General features: G+C 42.6%; 1 protein-coding gene across 7 annotated transcripts in view; it reads right to left on the minus strand.

Annotated features, from left to right (window-relative positions):
- The window catches only part of ASTN2 (astrotactin 2), a 959,402-nt gene that overhangs the window by 414,369 nt on the left and 527,009 nt on the right, over positions 1-18,024 (minus strand). For all 7 annotated transcript variants that reach the window (XM_074395240.1, XM_074395241.1, XM_003925189.4 and 4 more), the window contains one exon: positions 66-216. In XM_074395240.1, the coding sequence (XP_074251341.1) occupies positions 66-216 (151 nt within the window). The remainder of the gene's footprint in view (positions 1-65; positions 217-18,024) is intronic.

The following is an 18,024-nucleotide window of genomic DNA, read 5'->3' on the forward strand; positions in this document are numbered from 1 at the left end:
GGGCTTCCAGCAGGTGGCCTTAGCACCTGGGCCAGTGCCGTATTCCTGGGCCAATGGGCACTTACCACACATCCTGAGGAGTCCACCTGCCGGTCGGACACACACTTGAAGTTGCGAGTGCAGCCCCCATTGTTTCGAGAGCAGTCACGAACTGGTCCAAAGGAGGACAGCAGGTCATTGATGGTTTCAAAGTACGTGGACAGCATCGCTTCTTCCCTTAGAGAGAAAGAGAATGGTTAAACCCCAGAGACATCTGCATCCTTAGATTTAAAAAGAATAATGTGAATTCATTTCATTTAAGCCGTAACTTATTTATTATAATCAGGAAAATAATAAAAATCAATATTATAAAAAGGAAACAACAGGCATACCATCATATGGCGTGGTGCTTGTCTAGCTGTGATACAGAGAAATGGACCTAGAACTGTATAGTCTTTATTTCATTAAAACTTATGATTCTCGGAGGTAGTCATGAGATGTACACTTTACCACAGGTGAACTGTGGCTTAGAAAGGTGAAGTGTCTTGCTGAAGGCCACCAGCTTGTAATGTGACAGAAGTGAAGTTTGAACCAACTTCCAGCTGAGTTCAAAGAAAAGGCTCTTCTCACCACCTCACTCTCAGCTTGCATCCTACCTGTTTCTACAGATTTCAGAGCTCCCTATAGCAACTGTGCAATTGAGTACATTCCTATTATTCCAACTTTGTGAATATAAAATTGAAACCATGAAAGATTATGGGACTGACTCCAAATCCCACAGTCTATAAACAGCAGAGCCAAGACACCAACACAGGAGTCTGCCCCTCTGGAGCCCTAGATCCTTATTTTTCAGACTATTGCATATGACTCACACCAAGATACCCCAGCATGTGTGCGCGTGTGTGCACGCGCACACGCGCACACATGCACACACACGTTAAAAAGTCAGGTTCCTGGGACCTAATCTCCTCTACAGAGCAAAAGCTTCTAGAAGTCGAACCTGTATCTTAGGTTATTCCTGTAAAACCATCAATTTTGGTACACCCTTCTGCAAGCAACAGGAACCCTCCCATGGCAACAGTTGTTGGAAAGGTCATGGGATTCCAGAGAAATACAAGATTCCTCCCAAATGAGGTTCTCAAAAGATAAGAGTAGACTAGATACCATAATCCATGGATCTGCCAAAATTTTATGTGATGGAATTCTCTGTGGTGGAGGATATAGATGAAGGCTTCTGATGCTGTCTTCTGCAGAAAGGGCCCCATGTAGAAAGGGTATATGATTCCAGTAGTTACAGGAGATTTTAAAGGAGCACCATGGGCAGTGGGAAGAAGAACATATCCTTCCCTGATATGTGCCTCAGGAGGTCCAGAGCCGTGAAGCAAGGGAAATGCTTGTATCGGCACATGAAGCAGGAAGAGGCGAGTGCGCGCTGGGTGGGATGTGGCTGCCTCATCTTGCATCCCCCTCTCCCATTCTTCTCCACTTCAGGCTTGGGCCAGGTTTAAAACTCCTAATTCATTTCCTGCCTCCAGTCTTATCCCTTCTGTCCCATCTTTCATACTGACTGTCAGTGAACTTGGTAAATCCCAGCTCCAATTAAATACTCCTCTGATCAATAGCTTCCCAGTACTTAGAGAAGAAGTATAAATTAGCTTCTCTGGCCTTCAGACTTCATAATCTGGTCCCCGGTTACCTGTCCAGCCGCATTTACCCTCTCCTCATATCTCTATCCACTAGGCACAAGCCTTGTCTCATTCCTTCAACACAGAATCTCTGAAAACAGATTCTAAACTGGAAAGTTACATGCAGGAGGTTTATTGATAAACCCTCTTGGGAGATCATCTGTAGACAGCAAGGAAGGGCTGAGCTTGGTGGCTCACATTTGTAATCCCAGCACTTTGGGAGGCACAGGCAGGAGGCTTGCTTAAGCCCAGGAGTTTAAGGCCAGCTTAGGAAATGTGGCAAAACCCTGTCTCTACAAAAATTTTAAAAATTAGCAGGGATTAGAGGTGCATGCCTGTGGTCCCAGCTACTCAGCAGGCTGAGGTGAGAGGATATCTTGAGCTATAGTGAGACATGATCAAAACTGTGTGTAAAAAAAAAAAAAAAAGGCAAGCGAAGGAGGGGGCATTTGGCAAAAGGAGAGACTGACCTACAATGTGGGTCTAAAGCCTCAGTTGATCCTGCAGGGGGCCCTTGAGTTAAGAAGGCCCTTTATGGATATCCTGAAGGCAGGCAAGGAATTCAGGCCTTTGCATCCCCACAGCAGCCAGTCTTTGATGAGGGCTGCTGTCTGGAATGGGATATACTTGGGTGAGCCAGTTCCCTGAGGTAGAAGGCAATGCCTAGCCACTGACGGCCACAGCTGGGGGTGGGTAGGCTAGCCCTGAAGAGGGGACCTGGGTGTGGTACCTGCCAGCACGTCTCTGAATCCCTAACCATGCTCTTTCTTCTGCCTGGGATGTGCATTTCCAAATGGTTACCTGATGAAATCCTAAGAATCTTTGAAAACTCTTCATATTCATTCATTCATTCATTCATTAATATATTGTACAAGGTTACTGAGTGCTTACCCTGTGCCAGGCACCATGCTAGGTGCTGGGAACACATCAGTGATATCAGGCAAGGTCCTGACTTCGACCTCCAGAGCTTTACGTTATCGCCTTTGTGAAACCTTCTCTGCTTCCCCCTACTAGAATTAATTCCTTTTCCCTGTGAGCATATTGGCTAAATCTTTTAACTTATTGATCTTAATTATCAGCTTCACGGTCTCCCAGAGAGACTATAAAGTTTCAAAGAAAAAGGCTTAAGATTTATTCATTCCGGTTTAGCCCCTAGCATAGGGCCTGGAAGGAGAATGTGCTAGGGAAATGTTTTCAAACGAAACACAGAAAACACCCAAAGACAGACGCAGTCTTCACCAATGAGTAGTTTTACTAAGAACCTCCTCAACAGGGCACTCTTCACTGTCTCCCCAACTCTGAGTCCCCATTCCAAATGCAGCACAGGGACAAAGAAGAAGGGTGAGGCGCTGCCAGGATTATCCCTTGCTTGCTAACTTTGTATGGAACGCGGTGACAGGTTTATGGGAGGAGAGAATTAACAGTTCCTGAAGCTCTAGGGAGAAGCTCTGGGGAGACTTGTCACTTTTGAATCAAGGAAAGAGTTGAGAATCCTGGGAAGACATTAAGGCTATTAAAATATTACTACCCTGGAAGGGAGAAGAAGAAATGGAAAGTGAGAAGAGGAGATAAGACAGAAGGACCTGAGAAAGTGAGAGAACAGGAGATAAACAGGGAAAGAAACTGCTGAGAAGGAAAGAAGAGACACACAGAGGCAGAAACACATAGTCATCCGCAAACAGATGAAGGGATATAAAGGAACAGATGAGCAGACAGAAACACAGAGCATTATAGAGGGATACAGGTCATACAGAGAGAGAGGAAAACAAAGGCAAATGGAGGAGAGAAAGGATGTGACAAGATAAAAATGAAAAGACAAGATAAAAAAGATAAAAACTGGAAAAAGAAAGCAAAGAGAGACACAGAGGCATAAGAAACAGGTTAAAAGAGGAGACAGCATCAAGGTAAATGGAACAAATGTATAAGTAGGCAGAGGAGAGGAAGAGAAGGTGGGAGGAGGAGAAAAGGGAACGGGAGGAGACAGATGCAGAAAGACAGAATGAAAAGGAAGAGAAAGACAGTGAGTAAAAAAGAAAACACAGGCCAGGCGCGGTGGCTCCCACCTGTAATCCCAGCACTTTGGGAGGCTGAGGCAGGCGGATCACTTGAGGTCAGGAGTTTGAGACCAGCCTGGCCAACATGGTGAAACCCCATTTCTACTAAAAATGCAAGAAATAGCTGGGTGTGGTGGCCTGTACTCCCAGCTCCTTGGGAGGCTGGGGCAGGAGAATAGCTTGAATCTGGGAGGCAGTGGTTGCAGTGAGCCACTACACTCCAGCCTGGGTGACAGAGTGAGACTCTGTCTCAAAAAAAAAAAATAAATGAATAAAAAATAAAAGGAAAGGAAACACAGAGCCATGGAGAGCAGAGATGGAGAATGACAGAGAAACAAGGAAAAGGAAGCAAAAAACAAGCAAAAACATGTCACCTTTCTCTGGAACCTAGAGACAGTTCAAGCTATAAAAATACAAAGGCTGTCTGCTTTTCAAAGGATTGATTCTGCATAAACATCAGTTACATGAGGGGAACATTACTTAAAACACAAAGATCTGACACAGGGGCTGTTATTAAGTCAAGAGAAGTGATTGTGTCAGGCTGGGGAATGAAGAATCTGAGCACAAGACCGAAAAAGAGCTTAAGGCAGACACTGGCGTTTTCTTAACTTCGGAGCTCAATCCTTCATCTCACTGGTAGAACCCAGGGTTTAGGGTCTGTTGGATCTTAAAACTGCCCCAATGGTTGGGGGTCGGGGTGGGGAGGCGCTAAGGGAAGACTGGAAGAGCACCGGGGGCGGAGGCAGGCTGGACTGATGGACACTGCCCTCGGGCATCAGGAGAGAATCCCTGATGGTGAGAATCCCAGCTTTGTCAGCAATCACCAAAATAACCAACATCACCTACATTATTTAGGATTTCCTGAGCACCTGCTATGTGCTAAGCATGATGCAAGGTGTCTTTCCTGAAATATTCCCCGTAATTTTTAACAAGAGCCCTAGAAACGACACAGTTTTACACCCAACGTGCAGCTGGGGAAACAGGGTCTTAGGGAAGTTATGTTACTTGCTCCGGTTAGGTATGGCGTGGTACAGTGAGGCCAGGTTGTACACTCAGACCTGCATGACCTCAAGTCCTGAGTGCCTGAGTTAAGCTTCAACAACTTGCTCTGTGTCTTGGGTGAATCAGAGCCTTCCTAACAGTAAGGCCAGTAAGAATCTGTGTTCAATGTCTCTGTCTTACCAGAGGAGGACAGGATGGGCAGAGCCTGTGCATTCTTTACGTACCTCCCACAGCCTGATTCCTGGCCCGTGCACATGGTCCACAATGGCCTCAATCCGTGCAGGAATAAAAGCAGAGAGCACAGGGTTTAAGTTTACTAGCCCTGCCATAACAAGTACCATGAACTGGGTGGCTTAAAACAAAAGAAATGGATTCTCTTTTTGTTCTGAAGGCTGAAGTCCAAAATCAGTGTTTGGCAGAGCCCTGGTCCCTCTGTAGGTTCTAGGAGAGAATCCTTCTTTGCCTCCTCAGAGCTTCCCACAGCTCCCAGCCATGCTTAGCTTTCCTTGGCTGGTAGCTTCGGAACTTCTACCTCTGCTTCCATCACCATATAACCTCCTTGCTTGTGTGTCTGTGTGTCCTCTCCTCTTCTTAAAATGACACCATTCGGGCGGGGTGCAGTGGCTCACACCTGTAATCCCAGCACTTTGGGAGGCCAAGGCGGGTGGATCACCTGAGGTCAGGAGGTTGAGAACAGCCTGTCCAACATGGCAAAACCCAGTCTCTAAAAATACAAAAATTAGCTGGGCATGGCGGTGGATGTCTGTAATCCCAACTACTTGGAAGGCTACAGCAGGAGAATAGCTTGAACCCGGGAGATGGAGGTTGCAGTGAGCCAAGATTGCGCCATTGCACTCCAGCCTGGGCAACAGAGCAAGACTCCATCTCAATAAATGAATGAATGAATGAATGAATGAATAAATGAACAAATAAATAAATAACGACACCATTCATTGGAGTTATATTTTGCTTTAATCCGTTATAACTTCATCTTAGTTATATCTGCAAAGGCCCTATTTCTAAATAAAGACACATTCTGAAGTTCTGGTAAACACAAATTATGGGTGGACACAATTCATGCCACTGCCCAGGGCACAGGAGCATGGGCTCACATTCGATGGTAGGACAGAGCTAGGACTAAATAAAATACCTCAGTCCTTGGCTCTTACCAAAGTGCTCCTAACACCACACTGGCCCTTCCTACTCCAGACACTTCCTGTTTCATTGTGGTCCTTGCAGGGTGTGAAAAATCTCAGGGAGAGGAACATGATAAAGTCACTCTCTGTATTATCTCTGCCTTCATTTGGAAGGAGAAAAGACTAACTTTAATCAAATACCTACCACATTCCAGGAACCATGTGGAGGGTTTTCTACCACTCTACAGAAAAGAGCTTGGTGAACTTTTGTGTGCAGAGCTAGATAGTAAAGATCTTATGCTTTGCAGGCCACACAGTCTCTGTCCCAGTCACTCAACTCTGCTATTGTAATACACAAACAATCATAGACAACATGCAAAAGAAAGAATACAGCTATGTTTCACTAAGACTGTATTAAAGATGGGTGTAGTGGCTTATGCCTGGAATATCAGCACTTTGAGAGGCTGAGGCGGGAGGACTGCTTGAGCCCAGGAGTTCAAAACCAGCCTGGGCAACAGAGTGGGACCCTAACTCTATAATTTTTTTAAAAAATTAGCCAGGTATGGTGGTGTGTGCCTGTAGTACCAGTTAGTCAGGAGGCTGAGGTGGGACAATTGCTTGAGTCCAGTAAGTCTGGCGGGGGCTGGAGGGTGTCAAGGATTCAGTAAGCTGTGAGTACCATTGCACTCCAACCCATGTGACACAGCGAAAACTTGTCTCAAAACAAACAAACAAACAAACAAACAAACAAAAAACCTGTATTTACAGAAAGAGACAGCCAGATGAATTATTTTCTGTTTTAGATGTGAAAACCCTGCAGTTGGTGTTGGAGTTAGGATTTGAACCCAGGTAGGTCCAACTTCACATTCTTTCTCCTACACGAACTCTTCTGAAATACAGCCTTCTCATCTGTAAAATGGGAACAATATCTGTCTCACTCTCAACTCTATGAGGACATAATAACATGATATAGAAATGTATTTTCCAAACTCTAAACCTAATGCAAACTTATTCATTATTTATTCATTCAACAAATATCTGAATACCTACTGTAAGCCAGGTCCTGAGTTGATTATTATTATGGCTTTTCTTTAGCCTTCCAGTACCTGTTTCTGTACCTGTATGACCCAGACATCGTGCAAAATGGTTTCAAACCTCTATCTCTGACATACAAATTATTTTTCTTCTGTTAATACTGGCTCCAAAACAGAGTTAGCCAGACCCCACCAGAGGATGAGACAGCCATCCCCTCATTACCTGACCGGTTAAGTGCAAATGTATCACCTGGGCTCCATTTGGCTGAGTCAGCCCAAGTCCCCACAGGGCGTGAGCGTTTGCAGGGTGGCTGGGAACAGATGCTGACATGGCCTGCTGTTAATAAATGCCAGGAAAGGTCTGTGTCACTCACAGAGAGATGTGAATGGATGATACCAAGCCAAGACAGTGACAAGTCCCCCACTGATGTAGACTAATAATTCTCTGGTAATAGCCAGCAACCTGGTTTCCTGAGCTCCCTGGGAAAGAGGAATCTAAGACAATATCCTGATAAAATCAAGCTCAGATTTTTTTATTTTAAAGAAAGAAAGCTTTTTTGAGATATTATTCACATATCATGTGATTTACTCACTTAAGGGTACAGTTTAAGTAGGGTACAGTTTATGTGATCAATATTTGAATATTTTCCTCAACCCAAAGGGAAACCCTGCTTCTGTTATGAGTCCCAGCCATTTCTTCCCCATGCCCTTAGCGTTGGGAAACCACTAATCTGTCTTTATAGATTTACCAACTCTGAACACTTCATGTAAATTAAGTCATACAATATGTAGTCTTTTGTGACTGGCTATTTTCAGTTAGCATAATGTTTTCTTTTTCTTTCTTTTCTTTCTTTCTTTTTTTGAGACGGAGTTTCGCTCTTGTTACCCAGGCTGGAGTGCAATGGCACGATCTCGGCTCACTCAACCTCCACCTCCCGGGTTCAGGCAATTCTCCTGCCTCAGCCTCCTGACTAACTGGGATTACAGGCACGTACCACCATGCCCAGCTAATTTTTTGTATTTTTAGGAGAGACGGGGTTTCACCACATTGACCAGGATGGTCTCGATCTCTTGACCTCGTGATGCACCCGCCTCGGCCTCCCAAAGTGCTGGGATTACAGGCTTGAGCCACCACGCCAGGCCAGCATAATGTTTTCAAGGTTCATCCACGTTTCAGCATGTAGCACTCCTTCATTCCTTTTGTACTGCCAAATGATATTCCATTATACAGATATTCCACATTTTATTTATCCATCATTAGCTGATGGACATTTGAGTTGTTTCCACTTTTCAGCTACTATGAATCATGCTGCTATGAACATTCATATACAGGTTTTTATGTAGATACATGTTTTCATATATCTTGCGGCTCCCCCTGCCTTAGGATTTAGGGAGCATTCTCAGCCCCTAACAGCATGAGCCACAGTGTAGAACAGTAGATAAGAGGGCAAGTTTGTCTGGAGTTAGACTGCCTGAGGGGGAATCCCAGCTTGACTCGCTGTGAGACCTTGGGCAAGCCTCTTTGTTTGAGACAGAGTCTCCTTCTGTCACCCAGGCTGGAATGCAGTAGCATGATTTAGCACAGGCGTCCCTAAACTTTTTTGAGAATACCCTGATTGAGGGGCTTCAAGAGATGCAGAAAAGCTGGACTGCCAAGGAGGAGGTGGGATATGGCAAAGGATGAAGCAGCAGGGGTGCCAGGAGCCAGGCTAGAGGAGACCGCTGTGTGCCAGGCCATGGTGATTCTGGACTTTACCCTGGAAGGTATGGGCTGCCACCCAAGGGTTCAAAAGCAGATTCTGCTTTTATTTAGAGTAATACCATAGATGAATAGCTTACACAAATAATTATGGCAATAATAGTTCAAGTTTTTTGTGCATTTATAATATGCCAATAAGTTTAAGCACTACATGTATCAACTCACTTAATCTTCCCCCAAAACACAGTGATATAAATGATACATCCCCATTTCATAGGAGAAAGAAACTCCTACTTTGAGGCTGTTTTGAGACCAGTTAAGGGTAACGTAGGTAAAGCATTAGGACAGTGACTGGCACAAACAGCTTTTAGGGGAGGAATAGGGTGATATGGGACAAGCCACAGGGAGGTAGATTTGAGCTTTTCCAAAGCCAGAGATATTCAGCAAGGGAACACTCTCTTCCAATTTACTGCTCCAGCCTCTTCAGAAATGCAAACTGACGAGTGGTGGCCATTTTCTTGGGATAGTTGTGGAGGGAATCAGGCCTCCAGGGAGAGGGTGTATAGTATCCTGGTGATAACATTCATGAGGACTAATAACTATTGAGAATCTGTGACATGAGAACTTTGGCTTAACACAGATTATCTCATTTAATAATTGTCATAGTCCTATGGGATCATGCTATTATTCCTGTTGTACGGTTTGCCTCTATGTCCCCACCCAAATCTCATGTTGAATTGTAATCCTCAATGTTGGAGGAGGAGCCAGGTGGGAGGTGATTAGATCATGGCAGGGCATTGGGTTGGGTGCAAGGGACTTCCCCATTGCTGTTCTCCTGACAGTGAGTGAATGCTCACAAGATCTGGTTGTGTAAAAGTACGTAGCACTTGCCCCTTGCTCTCTTCCTGCTGTTCCAGCCATGTAGGACATGTCTGCTCCCCTTTCCTCTTTCACCATGTTGTAAGTTTCCTGAGGCCTTCCCAACATGCTTCCTGTACAGACTGTGGAACACTGAGCCAATTAAACCTCTTATCTTTATAAATTACCCAGTCTCAGCTAGTTTTTTTTTTTATAGGAATGCAAAAACAAACTAATGCATCTGATTTTTCAATTTGAAAAGAAATTGTCACATGCAGGACTTGGCATTTACAGAGGTGAGAGGACTGGCAGTGAATCCTAGTGGCAGAGCTGGGTTCCACCCTGGGTGTATCTGACTTTGGACTCTTTCGTGTCCTGCCTTTCTCTTTAAGAGGTCATTCCACCCAGAGATTCTGGGACTGGTGTTTTAGCTGACACTTAACATTCTCCTTCCTCTAGTAATTATGGTTTGCACTAATTTAGGTTGAGATGTATGTGTGTGTATATATACATATACATATATATATATATATATATATATATACACACATATATATATATACACATATATATGGCTGTTCTGAGTGGTCTCATGACTTCCTGTGAGTGTCTTGTGCCTCTGAGTAGCCTGTAAGCTTCCAGCATGCTGAGAGCCCTCCTCGGTTACCTCTGTCAATGCACTGGGCATGCTGCAGCTGTTCACTGAATAAGGACAGGTGTTGAAGGAAGAGAAGGAGGGCACAATAAGACCCATCAGCTATGTGGTCTTTAGAACAAAGAGAAAATGTAAGCTGTTGTCCATCTGTGATGGAGGCAATAATATTCGACTCACAGAACTGTGGGTCAAAATTCAGAGTTAAACGATATGAAAGTCTCTTATCTCTAGGCCCAAACAAATAAAAGATCCTCAATAAAGGGCTGTTGTGTTTTGGAAATGAGTTTGCTCATTTAATAAATATTTACCCAACACTCACCCCTGGAGTTGGAGGTTGGGTATACACACAGACTTGTTTTATTGCACCTCATCTTATTGCCCATTGCAGGTATCATTTCTTAAAAATGGAAGGTCAGTGGCTACCCTGTGTCAAGCAAGTCTAATCAGTTCCAGTTTTCCAACAGCATGTGCTCACTTCATGTCTATGCATCAGATTTTGGCAATTCTCACAATATTTTAATATTGTGTTATAATATCTGTTATGATGACCTGTGATCAAAGGTCTTTGATGTTTCCATTATAATTGTTTTGGGGAGCCATCATTGTACTCATATAAAGGTGGCCAATTTGCTTGGTACATGCAAGGCCTCCCTATTCACTGAGACACAACAATATTGAAATCAGGTCAATTAATAACCCTACAATTACCTCTAGGTGTATTTAAATGCAAGGGAAAGTCACACATCTCTCACTTTAAATCAAAAGCTAGAAATGACTAAGGTTAGTGAAGAAGGCATGTGGAAAGTCAGCTAGGTGTCTTGCACCAGTTAGGCAAGCTGGGAATGCAAATAAAAAGTTCTTGAAGGAAATTAAAAGTGCTACTTCTGTCAACACACAAATAATAAGAAAGTGAAACAGCTTTATTTCTGTTATGGAGAATGCTTTAGAGGGTGGATAAATTAAGTCAGCTACAATATTCCCTTAAACCCAAACTAGAGCAGGGTCCTAATTCTTTTCACTCTATGAAGGCTGAGAGAAGTGAGGAAGCTGTGGAAGAAAAGTTTAAGCAGAGATCATAAGTTTTAAGAAAAGAAGCAATCTCCATAGCGTAAAAGTGTAAGAAGAACAGTAAGTGTTGATGTATTAACGGAAGCTGCAGCAAGTTATCAAGAACATCTAGCTAAGATAATTAATGAAGGTAACTACATTAAACAACAGGTTTTCAGTGTAGATGAAACAGCCTTGTATTGGAAGAAGATGTCATCTAGGACTTTCATAGCTAGAGAGGAGAAATCTGGGTTCCAAGATTCAAAGGACAGGCTGTCTCTCTCATTAGAGGTTACTGTAGCTGTTGAAGCCAATACTCATTTACCATTATAAAAATCCTAGGGCCCTTAAGAATTATGCTAAATCTACTCTGCCTATGCTGTATAAAAAGAATCCCAAAGCCTGAATGACAGCATATTTGTTTACAGCATGGTTTACTGAATATTTTAAGCCCACTGTTGAGAACTCCTGCTCAGAAAAATGAGCTGTGATAGAGATACACAGGAGGTTAATGTTGTTTTCATGCCTGCTCACACAGCATACTTTCTGCAGCCCATGCATGAACAAGTAATTTCAACTTTCGAGTCTTAGTATTTAAGAAATATATTTTGTAAGGTTATAGCTGCCATAGACAGTGATTTTTCTGATGGATCTGGGCAAAATAAATTGAAAACCTTTTGGAAAGGGTTCCCCATCTTAGATGCCATGAGAAATATTTCTGATCTATGAGAGGAGGTCAAAATATTGATATTAGTAGGAGTTTGGAAAAAGTTGATTCCAACCCTCATCGATGACTTTGAATAGTTCAAGACTTCAGTGGAGGGAGTAACTACAGATGTGGAAATAGCAAGGGAACTAGAATTAGAGATGGAGCTTGAAGATGTGACTAAATTGCTGCAATCTCATGATAAAACTAGTGAGAAGTTGCTTCTTGTGGATGAACAAAGAAAGTGGTTTCTTGAGTTGTAAACTACTGGTGAAGATGATGTGAATACTGTTGAAATAATAACAAAAGATTCAAAATATTACATAAACTTAGTTGATAAAGCAGTGCCAGAGTTTGAGTGAATTGAAAAAAATTCAATTTCAAAAAGAGTTCTGTGGGTAAAATGCTATCAGACTACATCATATGCTACAGCAAAATCTTTTGTGAGAGGAAGAATCAATTGTTACAGCAAACTTCACTGCTGTCTTATTTTAAGAAATTACCACAGCCGCCTCAACCTTCAGTAACTACCACCCTGATCAGTGAGCAGCTGTCAACATGGAAGCAATACCCTGCATCAGCAAAATGATTAAGGCTCACTTAAGACTCACATAATCATTAACTTTTTTTTTAAGCAATAAAGTATTTCTTAATTAAGGTATGTGCATTATTTTTAAAACATGATGCAACTGTATACTTAATAAACTATAGTGTAAAAAATAACTTTTATATCCACTAGGAAATAGAAGTGTTTATGTAACTCACTTTATTGGGATAGTTACTTTATTACAAGGTTCTGGTAGCTAAACACAGTATCTCTGAGGTGTGCCTGTATACAGAAAAAAGCAAAACAAACATGGGCTTTGTCCCTCTGGGGCTTACAGGTAGTTATTGAAACAGTCACTCAGCAAGTACCTGCCTCAATTTCAATATGTGTGTCTCTGTCTATAGCTATGTGTATGTTATATCTGTATCTATGCCTATATATCTGTATCTATATCTATATGCCTATTCCCCTATCTATATCTAAATTTATAAATACAAACTGTGGTAGATGCTTTAAAAATACTGAATACGATAAGATCATATGGCAGAGGGGGCAAGCTAATCTAGGAATTTGGGAGTGGGAGCGTGGACTGAGGCAGATTTCCCTGGAGAGTATCAGGCCCTGAAACCAAACCAGCCTGTGGCCTGGCAAGGTTTCGTCAAATCAAGGCTGTCCCCAGGAGAGTTGAAATGGTATGTGTCCTCCACTCCCACTCCCATCATGCATGGTGACTACAGAGTCCCTCTGATTGCAGAGGTCATCATTCCTCTGGCAAAAAGTAATCTTCTCCTCCCTGTACTTGTTCTGACTACTTAGTCATAGAAATTCTCTTCCTCACTTAAACAAATTTACAAGAAAAAAAAAAAAAAACAATCATTAAAAAGTAGGGAAAGGACATGAACAGGCACTCCTCAAAAGAAGACATTTACGCAGCCAACAAACATGAAAAAAAGAAAAATGCAAATCAAAACCACAATGAGATACCATCCCAGGCCAGTCTGAATGGCAATGATTTAAAAAGTCAAGAAACAACAGATGCTGGTGAAGTAGTGGACAAATAGGAACACTTTTACACTGTTGGAGGGAATGTGAATAAGTTCACCCACTGTGGAAGACAGTATGGCAATTCCTCAAGGATCTAGAACTAGAAATATCATTTGACCCAGCAATCTTATTATTGGGTATATACCCAAAGGAATATAAATCTTTCCATTATAAAGACACATGCATGCGTATTTTCACTGCAGCACTGTTCACAATAGCAAAGACATGAAATCAACCTAAATGCCCATCATGATAGACTGGATAAAGAAAATGTGGTACATATGCACCATGGAATACTATGCAGCCATAAAAAGGGATATCTTGTCCTTTGAAGGGATATGGCTGAAGGTGGAAGCCATTATCCTCAGCAAACTAATACAGGAACAGAAAGCCAAACACTCCATGTTCTCACATATAAAGGGAAGCTAAACAATGAGAACACATGGACACAGGGAGGGAAACAACACACACTGGGGCCTATCAGGGAGCTAGGGAGGGAGAGCATCAGCATAAACAGCTAATATATGTGGGGCTTAAAACCTAGGTGATGGATTGATAGGTGCATCAAAACACTATGGCACACGCTTACCTATATAACAAGCCTGCATCTCCGTGCAAGTATTCTAGAACTTAAAATTTTTTAAAAAAGAAATTCTCCTCTTTACCCACCCCTCTTTCTCCTATGCTTTGCAAATCTCACCCTTATTTTGAAAAAGAAACAAAAATGTTTCAGTGGCAAATGCTGAAGCTTGAGGATTATTTATTCATAAATTACCCACATGGAGTCATTGAGAGCTCCTCCCACCTCTCCTCACAGACAGAAGCAGCTCATTAAGATGGCTTCCACAGGTGGGAAGTCCTGGGGGCTCAGGTGTGATTGCTCCGAAGGCCAGCACCTTCCCCTGGGTGGGAGTGTGCCCTGCTGCTCAGGAGTGTAAGAGACTCTGGTGATCTGGATGGCAGAGGGGGTTGCTGTGAGCCAAAAGAGCGCCGCATTAGACAGTAAATGGGTCTGTGGTCTCTAGCAGGAAGGGCACTGACCTGGAGGTTCAGGTATGGCATCAAGGTCCAGTTCAGCCTCCCTCTGCTGTGCATCCTTGGGTGACCCTCTAACCTCTCTGGACCTCAGATTCTACATTTGTACAATGATGGGATGATCTCCAAGGGTTCTTCCAGCTTCAATTTCTAATAACATATGTGGCTTCCAAAGAAGGCTGACAACTGCTTGCAGTTATCAATTTCATTTTGAAATAAGGTGAAGATGGAAGACTGGAGAGAGAGAGAGAGAGAGAGAGAGAGAGAGAGAGAGAGAAGGAGAGGAGAGGGGGGAGGGAGAGAGAGAGAAAGAGAGAGAGAAGGAGAGAAGGAGAGAGGGGGAAAGGGATGGAGGGAGAGAGAGAGAGAATTCAATGTTTTGAACCTGAGGAAACCAGGGGACTGTGTTATTATGAGGAACAACCCTGGGCTCAAACCTAGGCCCTGCTGCTCATTAGCTAAGAAAACTAACAACTTATTCAACCTCTCTGAGCCTCAGTTTCCTCACACATTAATTGTCGATCATAATACTTAATTCTTAGTTTTCATGAGGATTACATTAGTTAATAAAATCTCCATGAAGGCATGGGATCTGTCATGCTTGCTGAACTCTAGTGCATTAAATAGTGTCTGGAACGCTGTGCGGCACTCCGATTTGTATTGGACAAATGAATGAATGAATGAATAAAAACACACGTGAAACACCCTACAAAGCACTGAGCCCATAATGAAGACCAATACACTTGCTTGTATTGTTACGGTAATTGTTACTAACAATAGCCTTCTTTTCACCAATCCTGAAAATGACTCAAGCTCTGAGAACAAGGGTTCTTAACTTGGTATCAGGATCCACTTTCCTGTCTGCTAAAGCCTATGAAGGCTACGGGCCACAACTTAGTCATGTTTTTATATGGATGAAATCAAATGAAAAGGCATTCTAAAATAAACCATTTCTCAAAATGTATTTAAAAGACAATTATTACATAACCTATATGCTCCTTTATTGACATATTAAGTAAAAATATCTAGTAGCAGATACAGTAATAACCAGAAACTCAAAGCAGTGATGAAGACAAAATATATTTTAAGACATTTACAACAAATGAAATATGATATAAGATCATATCTCTATTGGTGACGAAGTCACAGGTGCTGCTAAACACACCTATGTTTGTTGCCTGTGGTTGTAACAGAAAGAAATGTAACATTTCAGTAAGTGGCTGGCAGAAGTAAAGATGTATTATTTTCCCGTGAAATTTCGTGAACCTCCAGCACAGACCAGATTAAGAAGTCCTGCCTACAATGACACTTTGCTGGAAAAAGCTTTTCTCTGTATAGCTGTTACTGTGAATATAATTGGAAGCTTGGGTCCAGATAGGAAGACAGGAAATTAAAATTCAATTTTCATCACACCAAAATGATTCTTTCCTGTAGGGCACATGTGATGTGGTGAATGAACAGACGTGGGCTTCAGAAAACAAACAAACAAAAGCTTTCAGGGTTTGCCCTTGCACAAATGATCTCCCATTTCTGAACTTCAGTTTTCTCATCTGTGAACATGTTGTGGTAATGTTTCCTCCAAGGGTGGCTAAAGAATGGGTAAAATAAATAAGACAAAGTCACTTGTGCAAATATGCAAATTCTGGCCCTTCTATGTCTCCCCTCCTGTTCCTTCTAGGGTAAAACAAGTTTATTGGAGCCATCCATGCCTAGACCTGCCATAGATGCCATGGTGGTGATGAATTTCTGAATTTCTTGAGCACTTACTAGGTGCTAGCTCTATGCTAGATACTTGGTATGCACAGGTGCTGAGCCATGACCCCTGCCTTCAAGAAGGGCACAAGCTGAGGCAGAGATAGCAAGTAAAGATTTACATGGTGAAGTGGAGTAGGCACATATTATAGATGCATAAAGATGTGTCAGGAGGTCCTCAAAAGGAAGTGATGACTCTTCCTGGGCTGGCTAGGGAAGGCTTACTAGAAGAGGTAGCTACACATGGATCTTGAAGAAAGATGAGAACAATAACGATGAGGAGTAGAAAAGAAAGAAAAAAGAAGAAGAAAGATAGGATGGGTGCTAGAGGACAGCACAGAGTCACAGAATGTGGAAGAGGAGGAGGCGGGGGGAGGTGTGTTGCATAAATACCCAGTGAGCCCATTATTAAGGTATAGGATAGTTAGGAGAAAAGGGAGCTCACAGATCGGAATAGTGGCTCATGCCTGTAATCCCAGCACTTTGGGAAGCTGAGGTGGGTGGATCATGAGGTCAGGAGATGGAGATCATCCTGGTCAACATGGTGAAACCCCGTCTCTACTAAAAATATAAAATATTAGCTGGGCATGATGGCACACGCCTATAATCCCAGCTACTTGGGAGACTGAGGCAGGAGAATTGCTTGAACCTGGGAGTTGGCGGTTGCAGTGAGCCGAGATCGTGCCACTGAATTCCAGCCTGACGACAGAGTGAGACTCTGTCTCAAACAAAAACAAAACCAAGCAAAACCAAAAGAGAGCTCACCAGGCTGGGTCACATGTGTTTTATAGACATTTTCTTGTCCACAGGTGGATCTCATTGCCCCATTTTGCAGATAAGGAAACAGAGTCACTTATAAGTCCATAATATCCTAGTGGAAACCTAATAGGAATGCAACTGTTTCAGGCTCTGAAGTCCACATTCTTCTCCCAGAATGCCACTTGCTGAACCTGAGTTGGAATCCGAGCTCTGCTTCATACCTCACTGTGTGACCTCTTGAAGGTCACTAGTCTATCTGACTTCAGCTTCTTTATTTGTGAAGCGGAGACTATAGCACCTACCGCTCAGGACTGATATTAAAACAAAAATGTTAAGCCACTTAAAGCACCACACGCATTGCTGGGCACAAAGCAAAAATCCAACCAGCGTCAATTCCCTTCTACTATACTTCTCAGTTTGCACCTGGAATGGCTACTGCCTTTGCATGGTGTCGACAGGCTAGGGGAAAGTGCAATTGCCCAAAAGATTCCACCTTATGTAAAACATAAGCCGGCTACACTGCCTACAAAGAATTGGTTTATATAATGGAAATCATAGGCAGTAACAGGCAGGATTCAGTCTGTCAGCTACTTGCAAAACTTTTAGCAGCAGACAGTGAGTTATGGAAATTAAACGCCAGTTAGTAAATTTATTTGCTGGATAAGAACTATTTGATGTTTCAAAGCATCAAGAATATCTGTAGCGCAACTTAATGAATGGAGTTTTTATGTGGTGAAAATCACAAGGTAATTACCCAATTATCATTAATAATTGTAAAATTGTTAAGTATTCAATGTCTCAAGTGATGATTCCTAATTTGTTTTGGAACAGTAACAGAATTATCCATCTATCCATCCATCCATCCATCCAACCACCTATCCATCCATCATTTCACTTATTATTACAAAGATATTTATTAAGTACCTACTCCTCCTGGCCCTGTGCTCTGAACTGTCAGATATGAGTAAGCTATAGTCTGTCCCCAACAAGGCCAGCAGCAGTCTTGCAGAGTAGAAAAGGCATGGGGAAAAG

Source organism: Saimiri boliviensis, chromosome 2 (assembly GCF_048565385.1).
Source record: "Saimiri boliviensis isolate mSaiBol1 chromosome 2, mSaiBol1.pri, whole genome shotgun sequence".
NCBI classification, from domain to species: Eukaryota; Metazoa; Chordata; class Mammalia; order Primates; family Cebidae; genus Saimiri; species Saimiri boliviensis.